The following is a 22,232-nucleotide window of genomic DNA, read 5'->3' on the forward strand; positions in this document are numbered from 1 at the left end:
CAGGTGGAGTTGGCGAGTGACGATGGCTACAGGAGGGAGGCTTAAGAACATTTTGGCCACAGTAGCGACCACAAGGCTGACTTAGGTGAGGGCCAAGATATTTGGGTATATACTTAACCCCACTGGCCAGAGATCACCCCACAAGATTTTGCGGAAGAAGCTCGTCGGTGACAAGCTCTCGTCATGGCCCGCCAAGAACAAGAGCGCTTACCCAAGCTTGAACTGTTGAAACATCATGGAAAGGGACCTCACAAGAAAGGCCAAGGGAAGCATGCAGCCAAGCGCAACAAGTAGATATTCTACCTCTGAATTACCTGGGAATTGGATCATTAATGATTTGAAAGAAGATATGTAACTGATTTTGGTACCTTTGTTTTAGCTTGTGGAATATTAAAATCTTATCCCTTTTTTGTAAGATTTTCCATTTTGTGCCCAGTTACTAATACTGAGTAGAGTTTTCGTCTTGAATGGAAATTGAAGTATTTGTTGGTTTAAAAAAAAAAAAAAAATCATCATCAACAAAATTTTCAACAATACGAGTGGGGATTCTAGTGGTTAATTACAAAATGGATCTATTTATAACTTATAATTTAAAAAAAAAACTAACACTAAAAGAAAATAACCCAAAAACCCACACACGCGACATCCAAACGAAATCGATCATGGCTTCATCTCTCCAGTTTGCTCTCAACCCAAATACCTATATTGTGAAGCTACCTGCTACCGGCTGCCACCACGCTGCTCCACGTCGGCAAGATAGCATAGTCGCGCCATGACCGACAGCCTTGACCCATGTTAGCCTTATCTTTCCTCTCTCGAAACAACATAACGTCAGCTGCACCACAGCCGCACCATGATAGACAGAGGAAATCGGAGATCCATCGAAGCCACAATATGAAGCTGCAGCGCATAATTGCTCTGGATAAGCAAGGCCTGAGCTCGCCTTGCCATCGCCATTTCGCTTTCTCTCGCTCTCACTTCGGCTTCTCAGATCAAATTGAGGATTTTGTTTTGATGCCTATAATTTCCACCACGAGAAGCATCACACAAACAATCAATGACCTACAACTAATTATCCTCAAATCGGTCAGCAATCTTGATCAATATTGAAGCCATCATTAAACCCATCACACAGAGAAAGTGAGAGAGTAAAAGAAGAAACGGGAAAAAAAAAATATTGAAGACAAAATTTGAGGATAATTTTGTCTTTTTAATACTTACGAATAAATTATAAATAAAATAGAGTACAAGGGGTTCAATGAAATTTTACATTAACTAATTCACAAAAAGACAAAGATTGTGGTAAGGTACAACTGTGGCAAGCGGACCCTATATATAAACATGTGTTTGGCTGAACCTATTTTCATAATAATTTTTTATAGTGTTGGTTACTTGAAATCAAATATCACTATAAATTATTAATAAAGAAAATAATGGCAATAAAATTTTGTTTTCAGGTCTTACTAGTAATCTTATTAAATCCTATTAATGAAGGTCAAACTAGTAACGAATATAAATAAGATAAAAATATAAATATGGGTTAGATAACAATAACAAAATAATTGGACTCATTTATTTTTATACTAGATCTAAGATTCATAGTTGTTGATCGGCTGCTTCTAATTAAAAGAAAAAAAAAAGATATATAGGAATTTATGCTGGAATTTAGATTCAATGTGGAGCTAAACTTTGTCTTGAGCTTTATATAATATTGTGATCGGTAGTTATTCAATAAGAAATGAAATGTAATTAAATATTAATGATATATTATAAATCCACCTATGATAGAAGATTATAAAAAACTCAACAAAACTTAACTCAACATTGCTCCTTAATTTATTTATACTATCCAGTGTTGTTGAAATATAAGAGTTTTCAATGCATGATCATTTTCTATCTATTTGTTATTTTCATTTTTAATAACGCTAAGGATCCCGATATTTGAATTGCATTTATATTTCAATAGATAAGTGACAAATATAATTATAAAAAAAAAAATTCAAATATTAGATCGTACGGGTGGGGTTTTCGTGCTAAATAATGAAGTTATTGTCCTATTCTTCTCTTTTCAATGAATGCAAATAATGACAGAACTGTTTTTGTTAAATTACTTAAATAACATTCATATAAAATAAAATGGTACTGCATCACATTAAAATAAAATGGTACTGCAAATAATGTTACGTTACAAATAATATGCGACATTAGTTTATACAAAAATATAAATTTATATATAAATATTTGCCGCTGCATCACATTAATCTTCTATCTAGACTGAGCAACAATCAGGCACTCTCTCTACTCTACGTATGTAAAAGACAAGATAATTCTTTCGGAATTGAGCAAAGGCAACGGACGAAATGCAGCTCCGTATCATCTCCAAGAAAATTATCAAACCATCTTCTCCAACTCCTCTGCACTTAAAAACCCACAAGCTGTCCCTTCTCGATCAACTAGCTCCAGATATTTACACCTCATTGCTTTTCTTTTACAATGGCCCATCAAGAGTTTATGACGAAACCAACACTAGTACTAATAACGTTTATCATCGCCTCAAAAGCTCTCTGTCCAAAACATTAACCCTTTACTACCCTTTTGCAGGAAAACTACTCCAAGATAATTATGTTGTTGATTGTGACGATTCTGGCATCCCTTTCGTTGAAACCCGAGGACCCAGCAGTATTAGCATGTCCGAAGTTCTTAAAAATCCGGAGATGAACACACTGCAACAATTGCTTCCATTCAATCCCAACAAAAAGTACTTAAGCACTGATGATGTCAACGCGGCCGTCCAAATCAATCACTTTGATTGCGGAGGTGTGGCAATAGGCCTTAATTTCAGGCATATTGTAGCTGATGGAGCAGCATCGGTCGGTTTTATCCAGAACTGGGCCAAACTTCATTCCAGTGATGATAATTCCATTATTAATTATAAGCATGCTGTGGTTGACTGCACGGATACCTTCCCATCAAACCAAGAGATTTCGAGTTACGCGAGGAGGATCATCGAATGGCACCGTGCACCAGAATGCGTGACAAAAAGGTTTGTGTTTGATGGTGGTAAGGTAGCTGCTCTTAGAGGAGAAATAATTAAAAAAGACGCAAGCTTGAGTTTGAATCAATATCGCCCGACAAGGTTTGAAGCTGTGAGTGGGCTTATCTGGGATGCTTTGATAGCTATGGATAGAGAAGAAAATGTTGGTTCTACTTGTATTGCATCGGTGCCAGTGAATCTTCGAAATCGAATGAATCCACCGTTACCAGAAGATTGTATTGGGAACCTCTATCATGCGGTGACATGTACAACAAATAAGACTTCGGCAAGAAACATTAATCAATTTACAAAGATGGTCAATGATGATTTTGTGAGGAAAGTTTACCAAGATGGTGGTATTGTTTTTGTTAATCAGTATAAAGAAGCTGTTGAAGAGATTCTGAAGGGTGATAATGGTGTAAGGCTGTTTGGTTTCACTGGTGTGATTGGACTTCCATTTTATGAACCTGATTTTGGATGGGGAAAGCCTGTATGGTCTACCACGGCCATGAGTCTTAATAATATTGCGGTTCTATTAGGTACACGTGATGGTAAGGGAGTAGAAGCTTGGGTGGGATTGCCTATTAATGACATGCCCAAATTTGAACAAGATCCTGGTATCCTCACCTATGCCTCTTTCATTCCAAGCCGTGGAGCAGGATTTGATTGAACCATCTCCCAAACGAGAGAAATCTTTCTCCACATCTATTGTACTCACAATCAACCAATAAAATATCATGAACTACATCATGATGTGGATGGATACCCTTCGTGTATTTTCGCTGATGTGTTATGATTACAGTGGACTGTTTTGGATTGTAATGGATAATTGTGTTGTATTGTGTTAAGCTCCTCACGTACACAATATGGAATATTAAGCGGTATTATGGAAACTCAAGGGGGTAAGTCGTAAAAATGTTATATTTTTATTTTTTATAATCCTGCAATACGGCAGTTGTAATTCTTCTTATATAGCTAGGATTCCTGGTAGAAACAGAAGCTTTTAGTGTAAGCATTAAAAGTATATAAAGATAGGACAAACATAAATCCCTATGCTGCATAAAATTTTTGATATGGAGAAGGAAAGGTGAATTCTGTTGTTCAAAATCTGTTGCATTGTTTCGAAAACCTCATGTTGAATGATGCTTTCGTTGCTGATTCTTCTTCTTCTTCTTCTTCCAAGCAAAAATCCCAAGAAGCGGGTTCAGTGCCAGCTTCAATGCCATTATATTCACAAAGTATGTGGGCTGTTCATAGCAGCTCGACTGACACTGCAAATTTCGGTGCTTTTGAATTAATATCTAATCCTATTATTCTTTTGCTGGCTCAACATCAACGGGGCTTAGATTACTTGCAGGACAAGTCATCTTCCAGGGACTTCAGGATTATGCAAAACTTATTCGAGACGGTTAGAGTTTAATTTGGAGCTGATGAATCACCAATATGGTCTTTTTGACTATCAGCTGAGAGAAGTTTCACTGAAGATAACACACGAACGGTTGTTTCTCCGGATATCAACCGATAAACATGGCTTATCCTTGATCAACAAGCTGATCAAAGTGCTTGCAAATTTGTTGCTGGTTTGATATGTAATGGCAACTTTGAACAGATTATTCAAATTCCTGATGATGATTACATTTGGGTCGTCCGTCATATTGCAGTGCTTACATCCTCTGTACAAGAAGAAGTTATGATTTAATATATCAAGCAGCGTCAGACCATGCCTCTTTCTGGCATGCCATTAGCAAGAATGTTTCAATATGGAGATGAAAAGGTTGCAGAGAAGACAAATTTTGCATTTAATTTCGATCAATCCAGCAACCCTTTCCGGAGATCCCTTCCGGAACTATGTCATGCAGCATGTCTTATCCCTCGAGAACTCAGAAGTGATCGAAACAATCAGCTTTGCACTTACAGGCCACTGTATTTATCTCTCCTTGATAAAATGAGGCAGTTTTGTACTTCAAAGATGCTTCAAGTTTCAGAACATAGCGCAATATATTGTTAAAGATTTTTTGAGCTGTTACAATATCCTGCTACTTTCCAATGACAGATATGGGAACTATGTGATTTAAACAGCACTGAAATAGACAATTAGAGTGAAGGTGAATAGACCTGATCTTCATGATACACTAGTGATCAACCTCGTCTTGCTGCTCTGCAGATAATGAAATATGGAAGGAATGTTTATAATGTGATTACAGGAGCCATATGATCTCACAATTAGGTAAATTTGTTTCATCTTTTCCTCGTTCATGCCTGTCATAATGTTTTAGGAAAACACTTTATATCTTTCTGCTTTAGTCTTGTATTGTCTTCTCCTGTTTCCAATGTATTAGAGTTTCGTCACAAATGGAAAAAGCTAGTTTGGTCAGAAACTTATGTAGTAGTTGCACATAAAAATTGGTTGGAAGAACAGAGCAAAAAGCAAAACTATATTTCACAAACATTCATCTCGTTCTTTACGACATCTTTGCACTCAAGAGTGCCTCCAATGGCTTGCAAGCCTGAATATATTGGTCTATAGATCCCAAAATGCCAGCCATTTTGCAAGCCGCAACGCAAAGCATAACTGGTTTATACTCACAAAGTATTCTCTCCTCATCATTAGAAATATATTCCATTTACAAGAGTCCTCAAATATTACTTCAGTTACAGAGAATGCAAAGCAAAATTATTGAGAGTCAAGAGTACCTTAAGCATTGCAGCGGTTTCCTATGGTTCATACGTATAAATAAGCCATATCTATGCAGAAACTATGTCAGTGACGATTTAATGTATGGACAAGAAGTCCTACTCGCAAAAATTGAATGGGCTATAATGGATGATAACCAAGATTACCTCTAAAAACCATATTATGTTCTAAATTAATATGGTTAAACACATGCTAACGAGCACCCCCATGTAATAATTGGCCCCTTTAAAAGCCTCCCAAATTACAATCCTGGATAAAAAGTTCACAGGATTCTCATGAGTTTCAGGGGAATACCTCTTTACTTTTTATTTATTTATTTTTTTCAGTACATCTGTTATCAGGCCAAGGCCCACGAGGTGTGCCTCATCTTCACAAAACTGCACTCGCCACGCTTATTTCCAAGTGACCAGGAAAGTCGACATTTTCGTGTCAGAGTAGCTAAATAACGCTGAATCCATATAATTATTTTCCACCTACAGTTAGCTAAACCTTGCTTGTAGACAGTTTAATACAATGAACAGGAAATCTAAAGATATTCAGCTGGCAGAATCTAGGAAGGATCAGGCATAAGTTCGTCCGAATAATATTCAGAAAACACTGACTCGTCTTCGTAACTAAATCCAGTGCCACTGAGCTGATTGCTACATGTAACATTCGACGGGTCCTTCTTCACGCCAGCACTCGTAGTTTTATTGTATAACCCTCTACTCCTGTCCAGGAACCCTTCCCTCATCATGCTTGCAAATCTTTCTCGGACATCAACAAGGGGGTTCTTTACCAAAAGTTGCTGTTGATCGTGGGCTTCCCTAAGAACAACAGTCTGAGTGTTAAGCTTCATAGAGATGTAAAAAATTCCAGGATGCCGTTCAAACACTTTGGTAAACTTTTGAGGCAGAGACAACGGTATGCGGAGATTACTCACATTCTTACGCTCTGTTTTTTTTCGTATGGTGAGATGAAGAAGCTCATGAAAGACACCAACAATCCTCTTTTCAGAAACATCAGTACGAGGATCCAAATGAGAGGCATCAGTGTAAGGTGAAGTATATGGCAGACTCTGCCACTCTTTTAACCACTCCATGCACTTCCTTTTCAGCCCAAAACCCCTTGTGAATCTAATTGGGAAGGCCAAACTATTACTTCTTATATCTTCTTGCTTCTGCTGTAAAACAGCATTTTTTTGCAACTGGGAGACAGCAAGGTCATCATCCCATGATAACAGTTTCAAGCCAACACGATCATCCGGGAGGCGGACCAAAGAAAATAATTCAGGGTGACGTGTAATTAAGTAATCACAGTAATCATAAGGTAATCCCATATCCCATTTCAGCTGGTCAATGGTTTGTAAAGGAAGCATTCTGTCCCTAGTGAGCATAAGAAGTTTACATAGCCTATCAAGAATGTCCTTCTGATTCTGCTGAAGAGCATTAAGCCCTTCATGATGAACATCGGCAGCTTCAGGAGTCAAACCAAAGCAGGGAACGCGAGTGCCTCCACTGTCCAGAACATGAGACTCACAAAAAATATTCGGGTATCTCCTTATAAACGTGGAGAGCTTAAGATCTTGAGGCAGACCAAGTTGGCCTCGATGCCTGCAAAGGTGGTAAATAGGAACAAAACAATGTGAAGCAGAGGAAATGATAGAAACAAGGAAGCAGGCCGCTCTAAGATCTTTCTCAGCAGCCACGACAGCATCCAGAGACTTATCTTTAGCCCATTTCAACTTAACATTCACCAGACCGAATTTCTGCTGGTAACTAAACCCTTTTCGGCATTCACATAAAAATGCAGAGTATACAGCCCTACCCGAAAACAACCAGTGAACCATCTCATTCTTCAAAGAACCAACAATTCAATGTGCTACAAATCCACCATTAAGTGTTTACAGTTAAAGATTACCCGCCCTTTCAATGCGCAATAAGCAATCTGCGAATTTGCAAAGTATCAGAATAACTAAACAATTCACCGCCTTAATTATCGTCCCCAAAAAAAAAAAAAAGTTAATTTCACAGATTAGATGGCCAAAAGTGTCCATATAATTGAAAAATTCAACCATTTTCACCCATTTCTAATCAAATTTAAATTTTGATTGTAGACACTCTCTCTCCGAGTCTCTGTCCAATTTCCCCACAACTAAAATACTCATCATTAACTCTAATTACTAATAAAATTATACAAATTGGCCTCTAATAAATATTAACCTCAAAAGCTTATTAACAAAAAAAAATTAAAAACAAAAATACCAAACCGCTCGAGTGCTGGTGGTGCTCTCAGGATTACTCCGCTTCCATTTGAGACTTGTAAGCGCTGTGCTTGTGATAACTCTTCAGTTAATTTTGTCCACTTAATTAATTAGAATGCTTTGGGCCTCTCCAAACTAGGCCTTCCGAATAGCCTAAGACATCGTCACGTGTGTATGTTTAGATATATGATTTAAATTTTCTTTTAAAATTAAAGTAATTGATAATAATAATTTTTGTTATACGTCAAAAATGTTATGCATAAAAGTACACAAAACGAGGGTGCAGGCTGTCTTTGGTTGCATAAAAGTACACACAATGGCAGCCAAAGATTGGTGCAACCCTTTTTTAATTTAACCGGTTGCCTTTTTTTTTAAAAAAAATAAATATTAAAATAAAATAATATATTAACTAAAAAATTGTGAAAAAATATAATTGATAGTAACAAAAATAAATTAATTAATTAAAAACAAAGAAAAATATAATCTTATGAAAATAAAGAGAAACAAATAAAAAATTTATATAACAAAAAAAATTATTTTTATTTTCATATGATGTCTCATATTTAACATAAAAATTTTCATGTATGTTGTTACTTGTCTCAAGTTTGTTATTCTAAATATCCCTAAAAATTTATTTTCTTACCCGTTTCATGTTTAACGTTTATGTTGCATGTTTAATAACGTCTTCCACATGTATCACTTGTTTTGTTACATGTTTACATCAAACTCATGTTTAACTTCAATCGTGCCGTGTTCATATTATTTTTTTATATGTAAACTTCATATTTCATGTTTACATCACATATTGCATGTTTGCCTTCAATTATTGTATGTTTTAAATAAAGCTAAAAAATGAGGATTTTCCATCCCCTTTCATGTTTAACATTTATGTTGCATGTTTAACATCACCTATCACATATATCACATATTTTATTGCATGTTTACGTCGAACTCATGTTTAACTTCAATCGTTGCATTTTTAACTCCAATCCTTGTTTGTCTAACTTCATGTCATGTTAATTTTTTAAATGTAAATTTCATATTTCATATTTACATCACATGATGTATATTTGAAATGTGGTGTTGCATGTCATAAAAAAATAGCGTCAAAAGGTTTTTAATTCTTCTATGTTTCATGTTTGGCGTTTATGATTCATACACAACACGAAACAACAATTAAATATGAGTGTGATGTAAACTTGCAACATGGCAGCATTTCATGTATGTGACAGACAATGTTGTACATGAATCATAAACACTAAACATGAAACGAATACGAATAAAACCTTTTTATTGCCCTTTTTTTTATGATATACAACACCACATTTCAAAAATACAACATGTGATGTAAATATGAAATATGAAATTTACATGTAAAAGAAAAATATCAGACATGAAAAGATTCAAGTTAGACACAACGATTGAAATTAAACATGAGTTCGACGTAAACATGCAAAAGAACGTGTGATACATGTAATAGGTGATGCTAAACATGCAACATGAATGTCAAACATGAAACGGACTGAAAAATCCTCAATTTTTGGCTCTATTTAAAACATACAATAATTGAAGTCAAACATGCAACACGAAATGTAAATACGAAACATGAAGTTTACATATTAAAAAATAACATGAACATGACACAATTGAAGTCAAACATACAATAATTGAAGTCAAACATGCGACACGAAATGTAAATACGAAACATGAAGTTTACATATTAAAAAATAACATGAACATGACACGATTGAAGTTAAACATGCAACGATTGAAGTTAAACATGAGACATGTAACAAAACAAATAATACCTGTGAAATGCGTTATTAAACATGCAACATAAACGTCAAACATGAAACAAGTAGGAAAAGAAATTTTTAGGAATATTTAGAAAAGAAATGTTCCAATCTGGAATTTTAAAGTGCGGGAACGTCGGGGAAAACGCATAAACCGTGCGGTTTAAGCTATTTAAGTTTTAAACATTTAAAACCTCGTGGTTTTAAAATTTTCTCAGATGTTTCCCGCACTTTATGATCCCGGACCAGAAAACTACTATATTTAGAATAATAAACTTGAGACAAGTAACAATATACATGAAAATTTTTATGTTAAATGTGAGACATCATATATAAAATAAAAAGATTTTTTTTTGTTATATCAACTTTTTATTTATTTCTCTTCATTTTCATAAGATTATATTTTTCTTTCATTTTAATTTATTTTTTTTCTTAATATTCGAGAGGTGCCTACTCCACTCGCATTTTGTAAGGGATAGACTGTCTCTACTCAATTAACTGATAATTGAGGGAGTACTAAACTAACCTCCATAAAGTTCTTATAGAGGCTCGAACCCCCTACTCTCACCATTGTAGGTGCAAGAATTCTCTTATTGGACCAAAGGCCCATTAGTTTTAAAACCCAAAAATTGAATTAGCTAACAAAAATAAGTCTCAAATCACCAAAAAAAAAAAAGAAAAACCAATGGAATAAGGCTCCAAAGAATAATATAAAAATATATGCATTTGCATTTGCATTATGAATAAAAAACGAATTGCCACGAAAATTCACGAAGATGCGTAATATTAGCATAACCTCAAAGTGGATAGCTGCAAATATTTAACACAATTTAGCTTAAACTTATTTTACTTCTTCCGATTCTTCAAAAGAATCTAACTACAGAATTTCAAATCTAATGTGAAAAAAAAAAAAAATTTGGTCCACTCTAATTTGAACATTTACAGACATATTATTTTCCAATCTCTTTAACTCAAGTGTATGTAAATTTTCCACAGCCACAATAAAGGTTAAAATCTTTTATAATCAAGGTAGTAACATCCAAAATTGCGTTACAGTTTAAACGAACACATACCTAATCTCAGGAAGCCATGAACTTCATCTTCCATGCTTCGAACCATGTAATTAAGGAAATTGTACGATAGTGGAAGTTTGCTTCTGAAAATTTAAAAGAGGAATAATGCAATTTAATTTTAGAGAGTGTCCCCAGTAAATCCAAACATAGAACAATAGAGCTCAAAACAAGCAAATGACACCTTTTGAAAAAAAAAAAAAAAAAAAAGAGTACTATTACCCTTGAGATAATAACGCTCCAAAATAAAAACAAAAGCTCAGGAGAATTTGTTGACAAAAACAACAAAAAATAAAAATAAAACCCTCCAGTTGTTTTGAGGAGTTTCGCTCGCAGCTTGGCTTTCACGGCAATGGTTCCGGCGATGACTATGGCAGTCGAGGCTCAACAACTGATAGAGAAGACGAGAGTGCAGGAGGAGCAATAGTCGCCAATCGGAAAAGCAGCAGCTCTGCCACTCTCTCTCTCATGCACAAACAAGATACCGGAGTCGATGGACTGGATTGGCTGTTTGATGTGAGTGAGATGGTGGCTTTAATTTTATGAGATTAATAAAGAAATAGAACAGAGAAATTAGGGATTTGTGAGAGATGCCCAGGAAATTGGTGACGAGCAAAGAAATTGAACAAGAGAAGGTTAGGGATTTGAAGAAGATAAAATTGCTGGCAACCGGCATTTACAATTTGCCCTTTTATTTCTATTTTTATTTAATATTAAATCTCAACCGTTGGATTCATTTTAGCTGAATCCAACGGTTTGTTTTAAACTACCAGCATTGTAGCATCAGCCATAAAACGAAATTACGTACCATACCAATTTTAATATTGAATCTCAACAGAAAATGTTGGAACATTTTGGGGTTACCATACCAATTTTGTAGAGCTTTCACAAATCATGGCTCGAGGTTTAGTGATATTAAAATACAAAAATAGAACATGGTGTACACCATGTTCTATTTTTGTATTTTAATATCACTAAACCTCGAGTCATGATTTGTGAACTTTTTTTTAATTTTAAGATAAATGTTTGAAATTCTTTTCTAAGCAGCGTTAGAATGGAGGAGGGGACGACATTGCAACTTCAATGATTATGCTTTTGGAGATACATGCATCAGTGGTTGTAGGTTTTATACAATGGCATGTGAAAATTAGCAAAAATCATGCACGACTTATATTTATGGATCCTCAAAATATACCACACCAAATATTATACGATGTTGAATTTTTTAATATTTTTTATTATATTACATTAAATCTATACAATGTGGCACGCCAAATATGGACAAAGGTAGTTGAGCTAAATAACAAGGTAAAATGATAAGATTATGAAAAAATAAGATACTTAGTGCAATAACTCTTCATACTAATAAGTTTTATGGATGTAAGAAAAATGTACCTTATTACCTAAAAAAAATACGTGAATAGAAAAGAGCTTAAGATATTAAATAAAATTTAAAAGTGAATATATAATTAGAAATTATCCTAATACTAATAGATTTAATGCAAATATTAAAGTAAACAATTGTAATTAAACAATTGTTTTAGTGAATATATAATTAGAAACAATTGTAATTAGACAAAACTATGCTAATTGAAATTAAACAATTGTAAGCCTCAACAAAGAAAACGATGCAATATGATTAACATAGTGTTGTCTGTTTTAGTGATATTAAAATAAAAAAGTGAAATATGATGTATAAAAAAATTTAAGAGGTGGAAGAGTATAAGATACTAAATGAAATTTGGTACTGAAGGTAGGGAGATATGAATCAAATACTTACAAAAGAATTATAAATAGAAAGAATTAGAAGGAGTTCATTGAAATTTTACTGTTCTTTTTTCACAAAGGACGGAGGAGGGAGTATGGTGCTGGACCCGTGCTGCCCGGAAGTCCATTTCTCACGTGTTTTTTTTTTTTTTTTTGGGTAAAGAAATACAATCACATTTCACATCAAGTTTTCACATTGTTAATTTAACATAAAATTGGAGTAATTTTAAACACAAAAAAGTAATATAACTATCTAATGTATATATAATATGTGTAATTAAATTTAATATAATAACTTCTTACATGTTAATTTTTTAAAATAAATGTATAAATATTATGCATTATCTGTTTGTTGTATGACTTACATTGTACATCTTTATACTATAAAACTTCTCACAAAGCTGACATACGAAGTAGAAATCATTTAATTGTTATACTAGATCTAACATTCACAATTGTTGACTTTGATGCTTCTAATGTAAAAGACTAAACAAGGGTGGGATCATTTTTTTTTTAATACTAGATAAGATACACATTTGTTGACATGGGGGGTTTTAATTAAAGAAAAAAAAACTAGGTTGATTTAATTTGATATTTGAAAACTATTGAGTGAGACTATTGTTTTCAAACCCCTTTGCTGTGAAATCTTATTTTAATTCCCAAAATATCTTTTTTCCATTTTTTCAGTTTCTTTTCTGATTCAAAAAGAAAAAAAAATTCAGTTTCTTCCTAACAACTTCAATTGCAGATTTTTTTAATAATTTTTTTGAATGATTAAAGCACATATATTTAATTGAAAAAAGATCATATATTTGTATGAATTAAGTAGAATTAAAAGTTGACTAAAATAATTATTATGTAATTTTTTAAATTTTAAAAAAATTAGAATGTAGAAGTGTTTGTGAGCAAACAGAAAATGTAAGAGGCTTGGTGTAGTTGTATGGATGTTAAAAGTTAGATAGAGAAAAATAAGGGTATACTTAGATTTATTTTATCCTTTAATGGAATTGCATTAGGAGAGGGGTTTTATAAGGAGTATGGAGGGGTGCCAATAGTTAAATTCAAAACTATTTTCTCAAAAATGTTGGAAAATTTTGCATTACATTATGGAATTTGACACTTTAATATTTGAAAACTGTATTCAAATTGTAAAAATTGTAAAATCCTGTTTGATATGTGAATATATAAATAAATAAATAAATAAATAAAGGTATGTGTTTGGTTTTTTTTAATATTGATTACACATCAAATTACTATATTGCACATATATTTACAACTGCTATTATAACAGACATTACACTGATATTTACAATCAGATATACATAATTGAAACTTACATTATTACATTATAAATAATCCTCACAGACGATAAATGTATCTGCTCCACTTGCATTTCGCAAGAGATAATGACTTATAAATATTTTAGCCCCCACAATATTTTTGTGGGGGCTTGAATTGTTGACTTACATTATTACACTATAAATAACCCTCACAGACGAAAAATATATCTGCTCCACTAGCATTTTCGCAAGATATATCTGCTCCACTCGCATTTTCACAAGAGAGAATGACTTATAAATATTTTAACCCCCACAATGCTTTTTTGAGCGCTTGAAGGGCAGCAGCCCAATCACTTCGACCAAGAGCTTAGCGGCAAGGTATGTGTTTGGTTGAACCTACCTTCAGAATTATTTTTTATAGTGTTGATCACTTGAAATCAAAGTATCACTAGAAAATCATTAATAAAGGCTAGAGTCCCCAGAAATTCCTAGATTTTTTGCAATATGAGATTAGAAGGCCATAACTCTGATTTATTCTTAACTTTTTATTGGTGTTGTTGGGTCGTAATAGTAATCCTATTATTAAAAAAAAAGATAATTCAACTCATTTATTTTTTAAAGTATATCTAAAATTCATAATTGTTGACCCTAGCGCTTCTAATTTAAGAAAAAAATTAAATGGTGGGATTATTTAATTTTAGATAAAAGATGCACATTTGTTGACACGGAAACTTCTAATTGGAGGGGGGGAAAGTGGGTTGGTTTGATTTGAGATCTGAAACTATTTTTCTCAAATTAGAATACGATTAAAAAATCTGCATTACATTCCGCAATTTAATATCTTTTATATTTGAAAACAGTACTCAAATTATAAAAACCGTTAAATCATGTTTGATATCTAAATATATAAAAATAAACAAATAAATAAATAAAGATATGTGTTTGGCTGAACCTGTTTTCAGAATAATTTACTACAAATCAAATATCATTATATTTTTTTAATAAAGAAAAAAATGGCAATAATTTTTTTTTCAAGTCGTACTAGTAATCCCATCAAAAAAAAAAAAGTGTAACTAGTGATGAATATAAATAACATAAAAACGTAAGAATGGGTCACATAACAATAACAAAATAATTGGACTCATTTATTTTTTATCTTAGATATAAGATTCATAGTTGTTGACCTAGCAGCTTCTAATTAAACCAACGAAAAAAAAAATTTATAGGGATTTATACTGTAATTTAGATTTAATATTAGTTTGAGCTCTGTTTCGAGCTTTGTATAATATTGTAATTAGTGGACAGTGGTTATTCAACAAGAAATAATATATAATTAAATCTTAACCGTATATTATAAGTCCACATTTGACAAAAGAACATTAAAAAACTTCGCATAGCTTAGCTTGACAATGCACCCAAATTTCTTTATACTACACTATCTTACTGATATATAAGAGTTTCTAATGTGCCATCAACTTCTATCTATTTGGTATTTTTTTCTTAATAATGCTGGGGATCCCAATTTCTATTCTAATTGTTGTGACATTCATTTATTAAACTGTCTAATAGTAATTTTACAAATTATCCAATAAATAAGTGACACATGTAATTATGACAGAAATTAAAATTCAAATAATAGGTCCTATGGGTGGTGGGTTTTGTGTTAAAAGAAGTTATTGCCTCTTATTTTTCTTATTTTTCTTATTTTGGTTTGAATGCAAATAATGACAATAGCTGTTTATGTTAAATTACTTAAATAATCTTCATAAAAAATAGGTTGGATTGAATTTAAAGTTGAAATCCGTTGCAATTTTCTAACATAAAAAAATGCTTGCGGCCATCGAAAGGCATACCATGTTTTACACTCAATATAAATAATAACTCAATAAATAATAACAATAAGACTCATAAGTAGTATGCACAAGCATAACGTTATTAATTTGTATAAAATAAAACCCTTTTCGGCATTCACATAAAAATGAAGAGCATACAGGCCCTACCCGAAAACAACCAGTGAACCATCTCATTCTTCACAGTACCAACATTTTAAATGTGCTATAGATCCACCATTAAGTGTTCACAGTTAAAGATTACTTGCCTTTTTAATGCACAATAAGCAATCTGCAAATTTGCCAAGTAGCAGAATAACTAAACAATCCATTGCCCTTAATTATACTTCGAAAAAAAAAATTAATTAATTTCACAGATTATAAGACCAAAAGTGTTCATATACTAACAAATTCAACCATTTTAACTCATTTCTAATCAAATTTTTAAATTTTGATTATAGACACACTCTCTCCGACTCTCAGTCAAATTGCCCACAACTAAAATACTCAATAATTAACCTTAATTACTAATAAAATTATACAAATTGACCTCTAAAAAATATTAAGCTCAAAAGCTAATTAACTAAAAAAAATTTCAAACAAAAATACCAAACCGCTGGAGTGCTGGTGGTGCTCTCAGGATTACTCGGCTTCCGTTCGAGACTTGGGGCAAAACTAAACGTTGAACTTGTGATAACAATTCAATTAATTTTGTCCCCTCAATTAATTAGAAGAAAAATACTAAGTGGAGAGAAAGTTGAGAGAATACTGATAGAAATTGTGAAGAAAATAGTAGAGAGAGAGGACTAATTTCTTTTAGTGTTCTCTCAGCTTTCTCTATATTTAGCACTACTCTTATTAAAATGCTTTCGGCCTCTCCAAACTAGGCCTTCTGCCATGTGTGTATATTTAGATATATGATTTAGATTTAAAAAAAAATTAAAGTAATTGATAATAAAATTTTTGGTTATATGACAAAAATGTTAAGCATAAAATTAATTGTACATGAATCGAAATTACATTTGTCAGAAAAAAAAAAAATTTTATCGGTCGGTGATTGTTTGGGAAGAAAAATTTATGTGTAATATGTGTATCTGATGCATCTGTCCAATAATAATCTGCCATTTGGCAAGTTTGTAGCAGACCCACTAATTTTTCTATTTTAAAATAAAATTATGGTTATTTTTTTTCCCTGCTGATTTTCTTCCAAAATATTTTCTAAATTCTAAAATGAAATTAACTAGTAGTTGCATCTTAACCAACTTAAAGATTGGGCTTCATGCCGTTGTGAGTGCTGCTGATTAATCCGCATTACACAATTCAAGAGAGAGTAATTTTTTTAAAGAAATGAATCCATCGGCAGCAAGAGTTAGCAGAGACTCGAGCAGTGTCTGTGTTTGTCTTTTTCACTCAAACTCAAGGCCATCATCGTTTCTGGGCATTAACAACAATACAATTTCATTTAACAAAACAAACACAAACACCCTTTTGCTGAATACTGCTACTAATCCTGGAACAATAAATCGAACCCGGGTCTATCGAAAAAACAGCACTGGAGTTGAAGCTTGCTTATCTCCGGCTAAATCACTCAGACAGATTCTTGAATTGCCAGGAGTTCATCAAGGCCCTGCTTGTTTCGATGCTCTCAGTGCCAAGCTTGTTGAAAAATCTGGTTTTAGTTTCTGTTTTACCAGTGGTATGCATATGCGCCTGCTTTTTATTCCTATTACTTCATTTCCTCACTTGGGTTTGTTTCTTTTTCTCTAATTAAATTTTAGTTTCATGCATATTATTATTGGCAATTTGTTCTTATTGTGTTTTAACTTGTTGCATACACTCCTATGGTAGTTTTTAGATTTTGTACGTATGTTTTCCCTCTCAATGGGGTAGTCTAGTTTGCAAGTGAGTAATGCCTTTACATGCTTCCATCATTAGGATTTTCAATATCGGCTGCTCGACTGGCGCTGCCAGACACTGGATTTATTTCATATGGAGAGATGGTGGATCAGGGGCAGCTGATCACCCAAGCCGTGTCAATCCCTGTTATTGGGGATGGCGATAATGGATATGGGAATGCGATGAATGTCAAGAGAACTGTAAAGGGATATATTAAAGCGGGCTTTGCAGGGATCATTCTTGAAGATCAGGTCCATACTTCTTAAATAGTTCTAGATTTTCAAATGCTTATTCTGTAATAGTGTTGTTATTTCATTAACCGTACAGAACGTCTTAAACTAACAAACTTGTGCAATGACCATTCCACCTTTAATTTTACACAATTTTGATCCTTGTTCCTTATGAAACTTTCATTCCAAAGGTATCTCCGAAAGGTTGCGGTCATACACGGGGCCGGAAAGTTGTGTCTAGAGAGGAAGCAGTGATGCGGATAAAAGCAGCTGTTGATGCTCGGAAAGAAAGTGGCTCTGACATTGTTATTGTGGCTCGAACTGATTCGCGCCAAGCTCTGTCTCTGGAGGAATCACTCCGGAGGTCAAGGGCTTTTGCTGATGCCGGAGCTGATGTTCTTTTTATTGATGCACTTGCCTCAAAGGAAGAGATGAAGGCTTTCTGTGAAATCTCTCCTCTAGTTCCAAAAATGGTATGCTGTGTTTCCCATGATATAACATTAAGTAATTGCAACCTAGTACTAAGTGAATGATATGTACTTATATCTCATGCTTAATTATTACACTTTAGAAGAATTGGCTATGTTGGTGATGTAACAAAATCTAAAGTGCTTCAGCTAGTTTTTATAGCAAGAACAATCCCAGATGGCATAAAGAGTAGCTCTACAGTTACTAGATATTTTCCTTGAGCATGTTGGGAAAATGCAGTGCTGAGTGCTCATTTTCAAGCTTAATATATTTGCCTGTAGCTGATAATAAGTTTTAGTTTTTACATTTTTCATTCCAGAAATGTATTTGGTTATAAGTACACTATTTTGAGTATTTTCCAGCTGGAGGTTATTAATACAAAATTAATTTTCCAATGCAGTATAATTTGTGATAGACAGTTTGGTTAGAGTAACTGCTGCATGTTTGGAATCCATTACCCAGTCAGTGAGGATTGAGTACATTTGATAGTGACTGCGTCAGTGAAGTGCAGTTGATGTTTTTACTTTCAAACGTAGTTGTGAAGTTGCATTCTGCATTACACCTTGAGTTTCCTTTGAATTAGGCAGTCTGAGGCATTTTTGGCATCATCTTGGACTTATTCTTATTATTTTTTCTTTTCTCTTTTTTAATGAATTATGACTTTTCTCTAAGGACCCATCACTTTCTGTCCATTGATGTCTTCATTCATAAGAATGGTTATAGGATATGTACCTTCATTTGCCGAAAATATGGGTAACATTCTGGGGTTACTATACCAATTTTATGGAGCTTTCACTTAATTGCAAGCTTAAAAGTTTTACTTTCTATGATTCTCCCACTGTGCAAAAAAACTTTTCATCTATGTTTTATTCTGTAAATGCACAAATACACAGATATCTAGCTGTATATGTAGCCTGTATCCACTTCATGACATAACTGTTGTATCTGTATCTATAGGTTATAGGTATATATTCAAAAAGCCCTTGAGACAAATGGTACGCTACTTGTACTGAGGGAGTAAAAGCTTCAGTCATAAAGTGATATATTATACTGTATATGCATCTGCTGGAATGATTTATTTCATTTAGTTTTGTCTCATTTGCAAAGACTCTTAATGAGAACTTTCTTATTTCATGGACAATAAAGCATAGACTCTAATTGCAAACAATTCCAGTAAAAGATAAGCACTGACATTATTTTATCTGTTCCCACCTTGTGCACTCTTCTTCTTCTTCTTCCCCATTTTTCTTTGTTTGGTACTGCAAAACACTACAACCTTGGTAGTCGGGACACTCGTGAGATAGTCCTTCTCCTACTATTTACACCTGCAATCTCTTCAATTGGGTCAATGGTTTTCAGTTTCATTGGATTAACTTGAACTGTCCTACTTGTATTATTGGGACATGCATTGGAAATTCTTGATGAAGTAAAATTTCTCAGTATATTGTCAATTTCTTTTGTCTGATGGAGCTCTTTTTTTCTTTCATAGGCCAATATGCTTGAAGGTGGAGGAAAAACACCAATACTGAATCCACTTGAGCTTGAAGAGCTCGGATTTAAACTTGTGGCATACCCCCTTTCCCTGATAGGAGTTTCCATTCGAGCAATGCAGGTCAGATTTCTTCACTGTTTTTCTACCGTGCATAAAGTTCTAATGCAAAAGGTGAAAAGTTGCACAGTGGTGGGACTCTACCATTTTGTAGATTTTGAAAAAGACAACTCCTACGCTTTTAGAAGTTGATATAATTGTATTTTGACAATGTGATTAATATGCTATAAAAGTATCATTTGCAATTGTTTTTCTTCTTTAGAGATTTTGGTAATTAAATTTTTCTTTTCTCCTTTACCGGAACTGCCATTTTAACAGAATTATTCTCCGCAACAGATTTGTTCGTTCTAAATTTTGGTTTTGACATGGTTTTCATTTGCATTATATTCTTAGTCTTTATTGGTTGTAAGATAATGTGCTCCTTCGTTAACATCTGCTGCTTGGTTGTATTTTGATGAATGTAATTTGAAATACTGCTGCATAGAATGTCATATTCCTTGTTTATGGCTACTTTTATATAGCATTCCTGGACTGTAAGTTAACCTCTATGACTAATTTGCAGGATGCACTTACTGCCATTAAAGGAGGTCGTATTCCTTCACCTGGAAGTATGCCGTCTTTTGAAGAAATCAAGGAAACCTTAGGGTTCAACACTTACTATGAAGAAGAGAAGCATTATGCCACTAGTATGAGGAGGTTGTCTTCAGAAAATGGTGTGTCAGACTTTGGCTCCTAAATCTAGAAACTTCTTTTACTACCAACTCTAGTTGTCACCAAGATAATCCGATCTCTCTGGGTTAGAAATGTGGAGTTAAAGTTGCATTTAGCATGAATGGTTCTATAACTGAGACTACAAGGATCTCTTTGGTGAATGAATAATAAATTCTAGCTGTCACTTGATACTTGCACATTTTTCTGGTTGAGCATCATGTTCAGTCTTCTGAAATTTTTTGAAACCTCTTGTTTAATATTTGTTCATTCATGTGCTGCATTCTTTAGCGCACACAAGTAAATTTATCAAATTTAGAAAACCCAAAACTTTTGGCTGGCCAATTTTGTCCCACTTCCCACTCGGTTTCAAGTAATTTTCATACGTTACTGATTTGCTTTATAATATTCGTAATAATAAATATATTATATGTCAGTGACCAGTAACTCATACGATACACAACCAATGGCTCAAGATGACACAGCATGGAGGGGTCAAAGTTCCCAAGATCCTATTGTCGAAGTGATTACTCCTGAAGTATACACCAACTCTGGTGCAGGTGGTTCGAGGGATGCTTTCTCTGGGATCTGGTCTCGGACATTAAGAGTTAAAATCACTGGCAGAGATGGATTTGAGAAACTTGATGTTAGAATTCCTGTAAGTTCTCTTTCCATTGCAGTCAACATAAACCGTTCTTATAAGGTTATTTCTGGTTCTATCATAACACTCCTCCATATTTCTTGTGAATCGAAGTGATAAATAATTACACTACATTATATATTTGGAATCAACTTTGGTTTCTTTCCTGATTAAGTTTTATCACTAAAATGATGTACTAATTTTGTTTATGAAAAACTGACTAACTTTTTTCATCATCTTTTTCTCACAGGCTGGATTTTTGGATGGAATCACAAATGTAGTGCCAGGTATAGTTTTTTATCAAACAAACTTTTTCAGCTCTAGTGTCTTTTTTCCGGATCCATCATTGAAAATCATAACAAAAAAATGTTGCTATTATGTTATTACAGCTTTAGGGGGAGTAAACCTCAAAGAACTTTTGAATGATGCGGCTGAAGAAGTCGGAGGGAAGCTACTGTTAGACTTTAATGACACAGTCGGTGACAGAATTCAAGTCTTTCTTGAATGAATCCACCAGTCAGCAGCTGCCTGCCATGCTTCAAAGGTAAATGAATGCTCCTTGGCTGTGTGTAAAACAAAAAACTCAAAGCTAACCTTCTGAGAGTTGCGGTCTTGATATCATTCTCTCTTTTTGGAGGGGGGAACTCATATTTAATATTATTCCAGAAAATTGAATGAGCATAAGAACGGGAAAATCTTCAAGAAGAGTTTCTGGATGGATACACTGCCACCCCAGCAGTTCTTTAAGCATTTGGAACAGAAGCTTCTTCAACCGGATATTGAAGCCCGTGGTCTGGGAAAATTAAAGATATTTGAAGAACGATGTGACTGATTATGTTGTATCATTATAACAGTCTCACTAAACTCTGTTAATGCTTTTTGCTTTACTTATTCAATCGAATAAGGTATTGTGCTTCTTGAAGGCATTCGTCTTAGGATGCAGAGAATGTGCCACTGATCTATTAGTCATGCATCAAGTAAGAACTTGGACCTTATTATCCCATTGAAATGTGATAATTATTGACATTAAT

General features: G+C 33.6%; 3 protein-coding genes and 1 pseudogene across 7 annotated transcripts; 3 read left to right on the plus strand and 1 right to left on the minus strand.

The window, feature by feature from the left end:
• LOC112099535 lies at positions 1-294 on the plus strand (annotated as a pseudogene).
• A 2,066-nt stretch (positions 295-2,360) lies between these two features.
• On the plus strand, positions 2,361-3,704 carry LOC18049716 (vinorine synthase). Its single transcript, XM_006443060.1, has one exon. The coding sequence runs from the start codon at positions 2,361-2,363 to the stop codon at positions 3,702-3,704; it is 1,344 nt and encodes a 447-aa protein (XP_006443123.1).
• Positions 3,705-5,745: 2,041 nt separating this feature from the next.
• On the minus strand, positions 5,746-11,490 carry LOC18049717 (protein WHAT'S THIS FACTOR 1). 4 transcript variants are annotated; one of them, XM_024189465.1, is made up of 5 exons: positions 11,057-11,490; positions 10,838-10,920; positions 7,973-8,124; positions 6,328-7,655; positions 5,746-5,978 (listed from the first exon to the last, which is right to left on the minus strand). In XM_024189465.1, exons 4-5 carry the CDS (start codon positions 7,555-7,557, stop codon positions 5,955-5,957), a joined length of 1,254 nt encoding a protein of 417 aa, XP_024045233.1. In that variant the 5' UTR covers positions 7,558-7,655; positions 7,973-8,124; positions 10,838-10,920; positions 11,057-11,490; the 3' UTR covers positions 5,746-5,954. The 4 variants fall into 4 exon arrangements, with proteins under 4 accessions (XP_024045233.1, XP_024045231.1, XP_024045230.1 ...); XM_024189463.1 differs by lacking the exon at positions 5,746-5,978 and having other exon boundaries at positions 6,005-7,655; positions 7,978-8,124; XM_024189462.1 differs by lacking the exon at positions 5,746-5,978 and having other exon boundaries at positions 6,005-7,655.
• A 5,452-nt stretch (positions 11,491-16,942) lies between these two features.
• Positions 16,943-22,206, plus strand: LOC18049718 (2,3-dimethylmalate lyase). Of its 2 annotated transcripts, XM_006443063.2 has the most exons (9): positions 16,943-17,406; positions 17,646-17,857; positions 18,028-18,309; positions 19,794-19,916; positions 20,416-20,566; positions 20,999-21,219; positions 21,452-21,488; positions 21,591-21,745; positions 21,868-22,206. In XM_006443063.2, exons 1-8 carry the CDS (start codon positions 17,058-17,060, stop codon positions 21,707-21,709), a joined length of 1,494 nt encoding a protein of 497 aa, XP_006443126.1. In that variant the 5' UTR covers positions 16,943-17,057; the 3' UTR covers positions 21,710-21,745; positions 21,868-22,206. The 2 variants fall into 2 exon arrangements, with proteins under 2 accessions (XP_006443126.1, XP_024045586.1); XM_024189818.1 differs by having other exon boundaries at positions 21,591-22,206.
• Positions 22,207-22,232: the final 26 nt, after the last annotated feature.

The sequence above is a fragment of the Citrus clementina genome, unplaced genomic scaffold, assembly GCF_000493195.1.
Source record: "Citrus clementina cultivar Clemenules unplaced genomic scaffold, Citrus_clementina_v1.0 scaffold_3, whole genome shotgun sequence".
NCBI lineage: Eukaryota > Viridiplantae > Streptophyta > Magnoliopsida > Sapindales > Rutaceae > Citrus > Citrus x clementina.

Bases quoted from the DNA above. Each gene is read 5' to 3' on its own strand.
- LOC18049716 (XM_006443060.1), top strand. From the start codon at position 2,361: ATGCAGCTCCGTATCATCTCCAAGAAAATTATCAAACCATCTTCTCCA.
- LOC18049717 (XM_024189464.1), bottom strand. From the start codon at position 7,557: ATGGTTCACTGGTTGTTTTCGGGTAGGGCTGTATACTCTGCATTTTTA.
- LOC18049718 (XM_024189818.1), top strand. From the start codon at position 17,058: ATGAATCCATCGGCAGCAAGAGTTAGCAGAGACTCGAGCAGTGTCTGT. The intron at 17,407-17,645 runs GTATGCATATGC...TTCCATCATTAG, and splicing joins TAGTTTCTGTTTTACCAGTG to GATTTTCAATATCGGCTGCT. The intron at 19,917-20,415 runs GTCAGATTTCTT...ACTAATTTGCAG, and splicing joins TTTCCATTCGAGCAATGCAG to GATGCACTTACTGCCATTAA.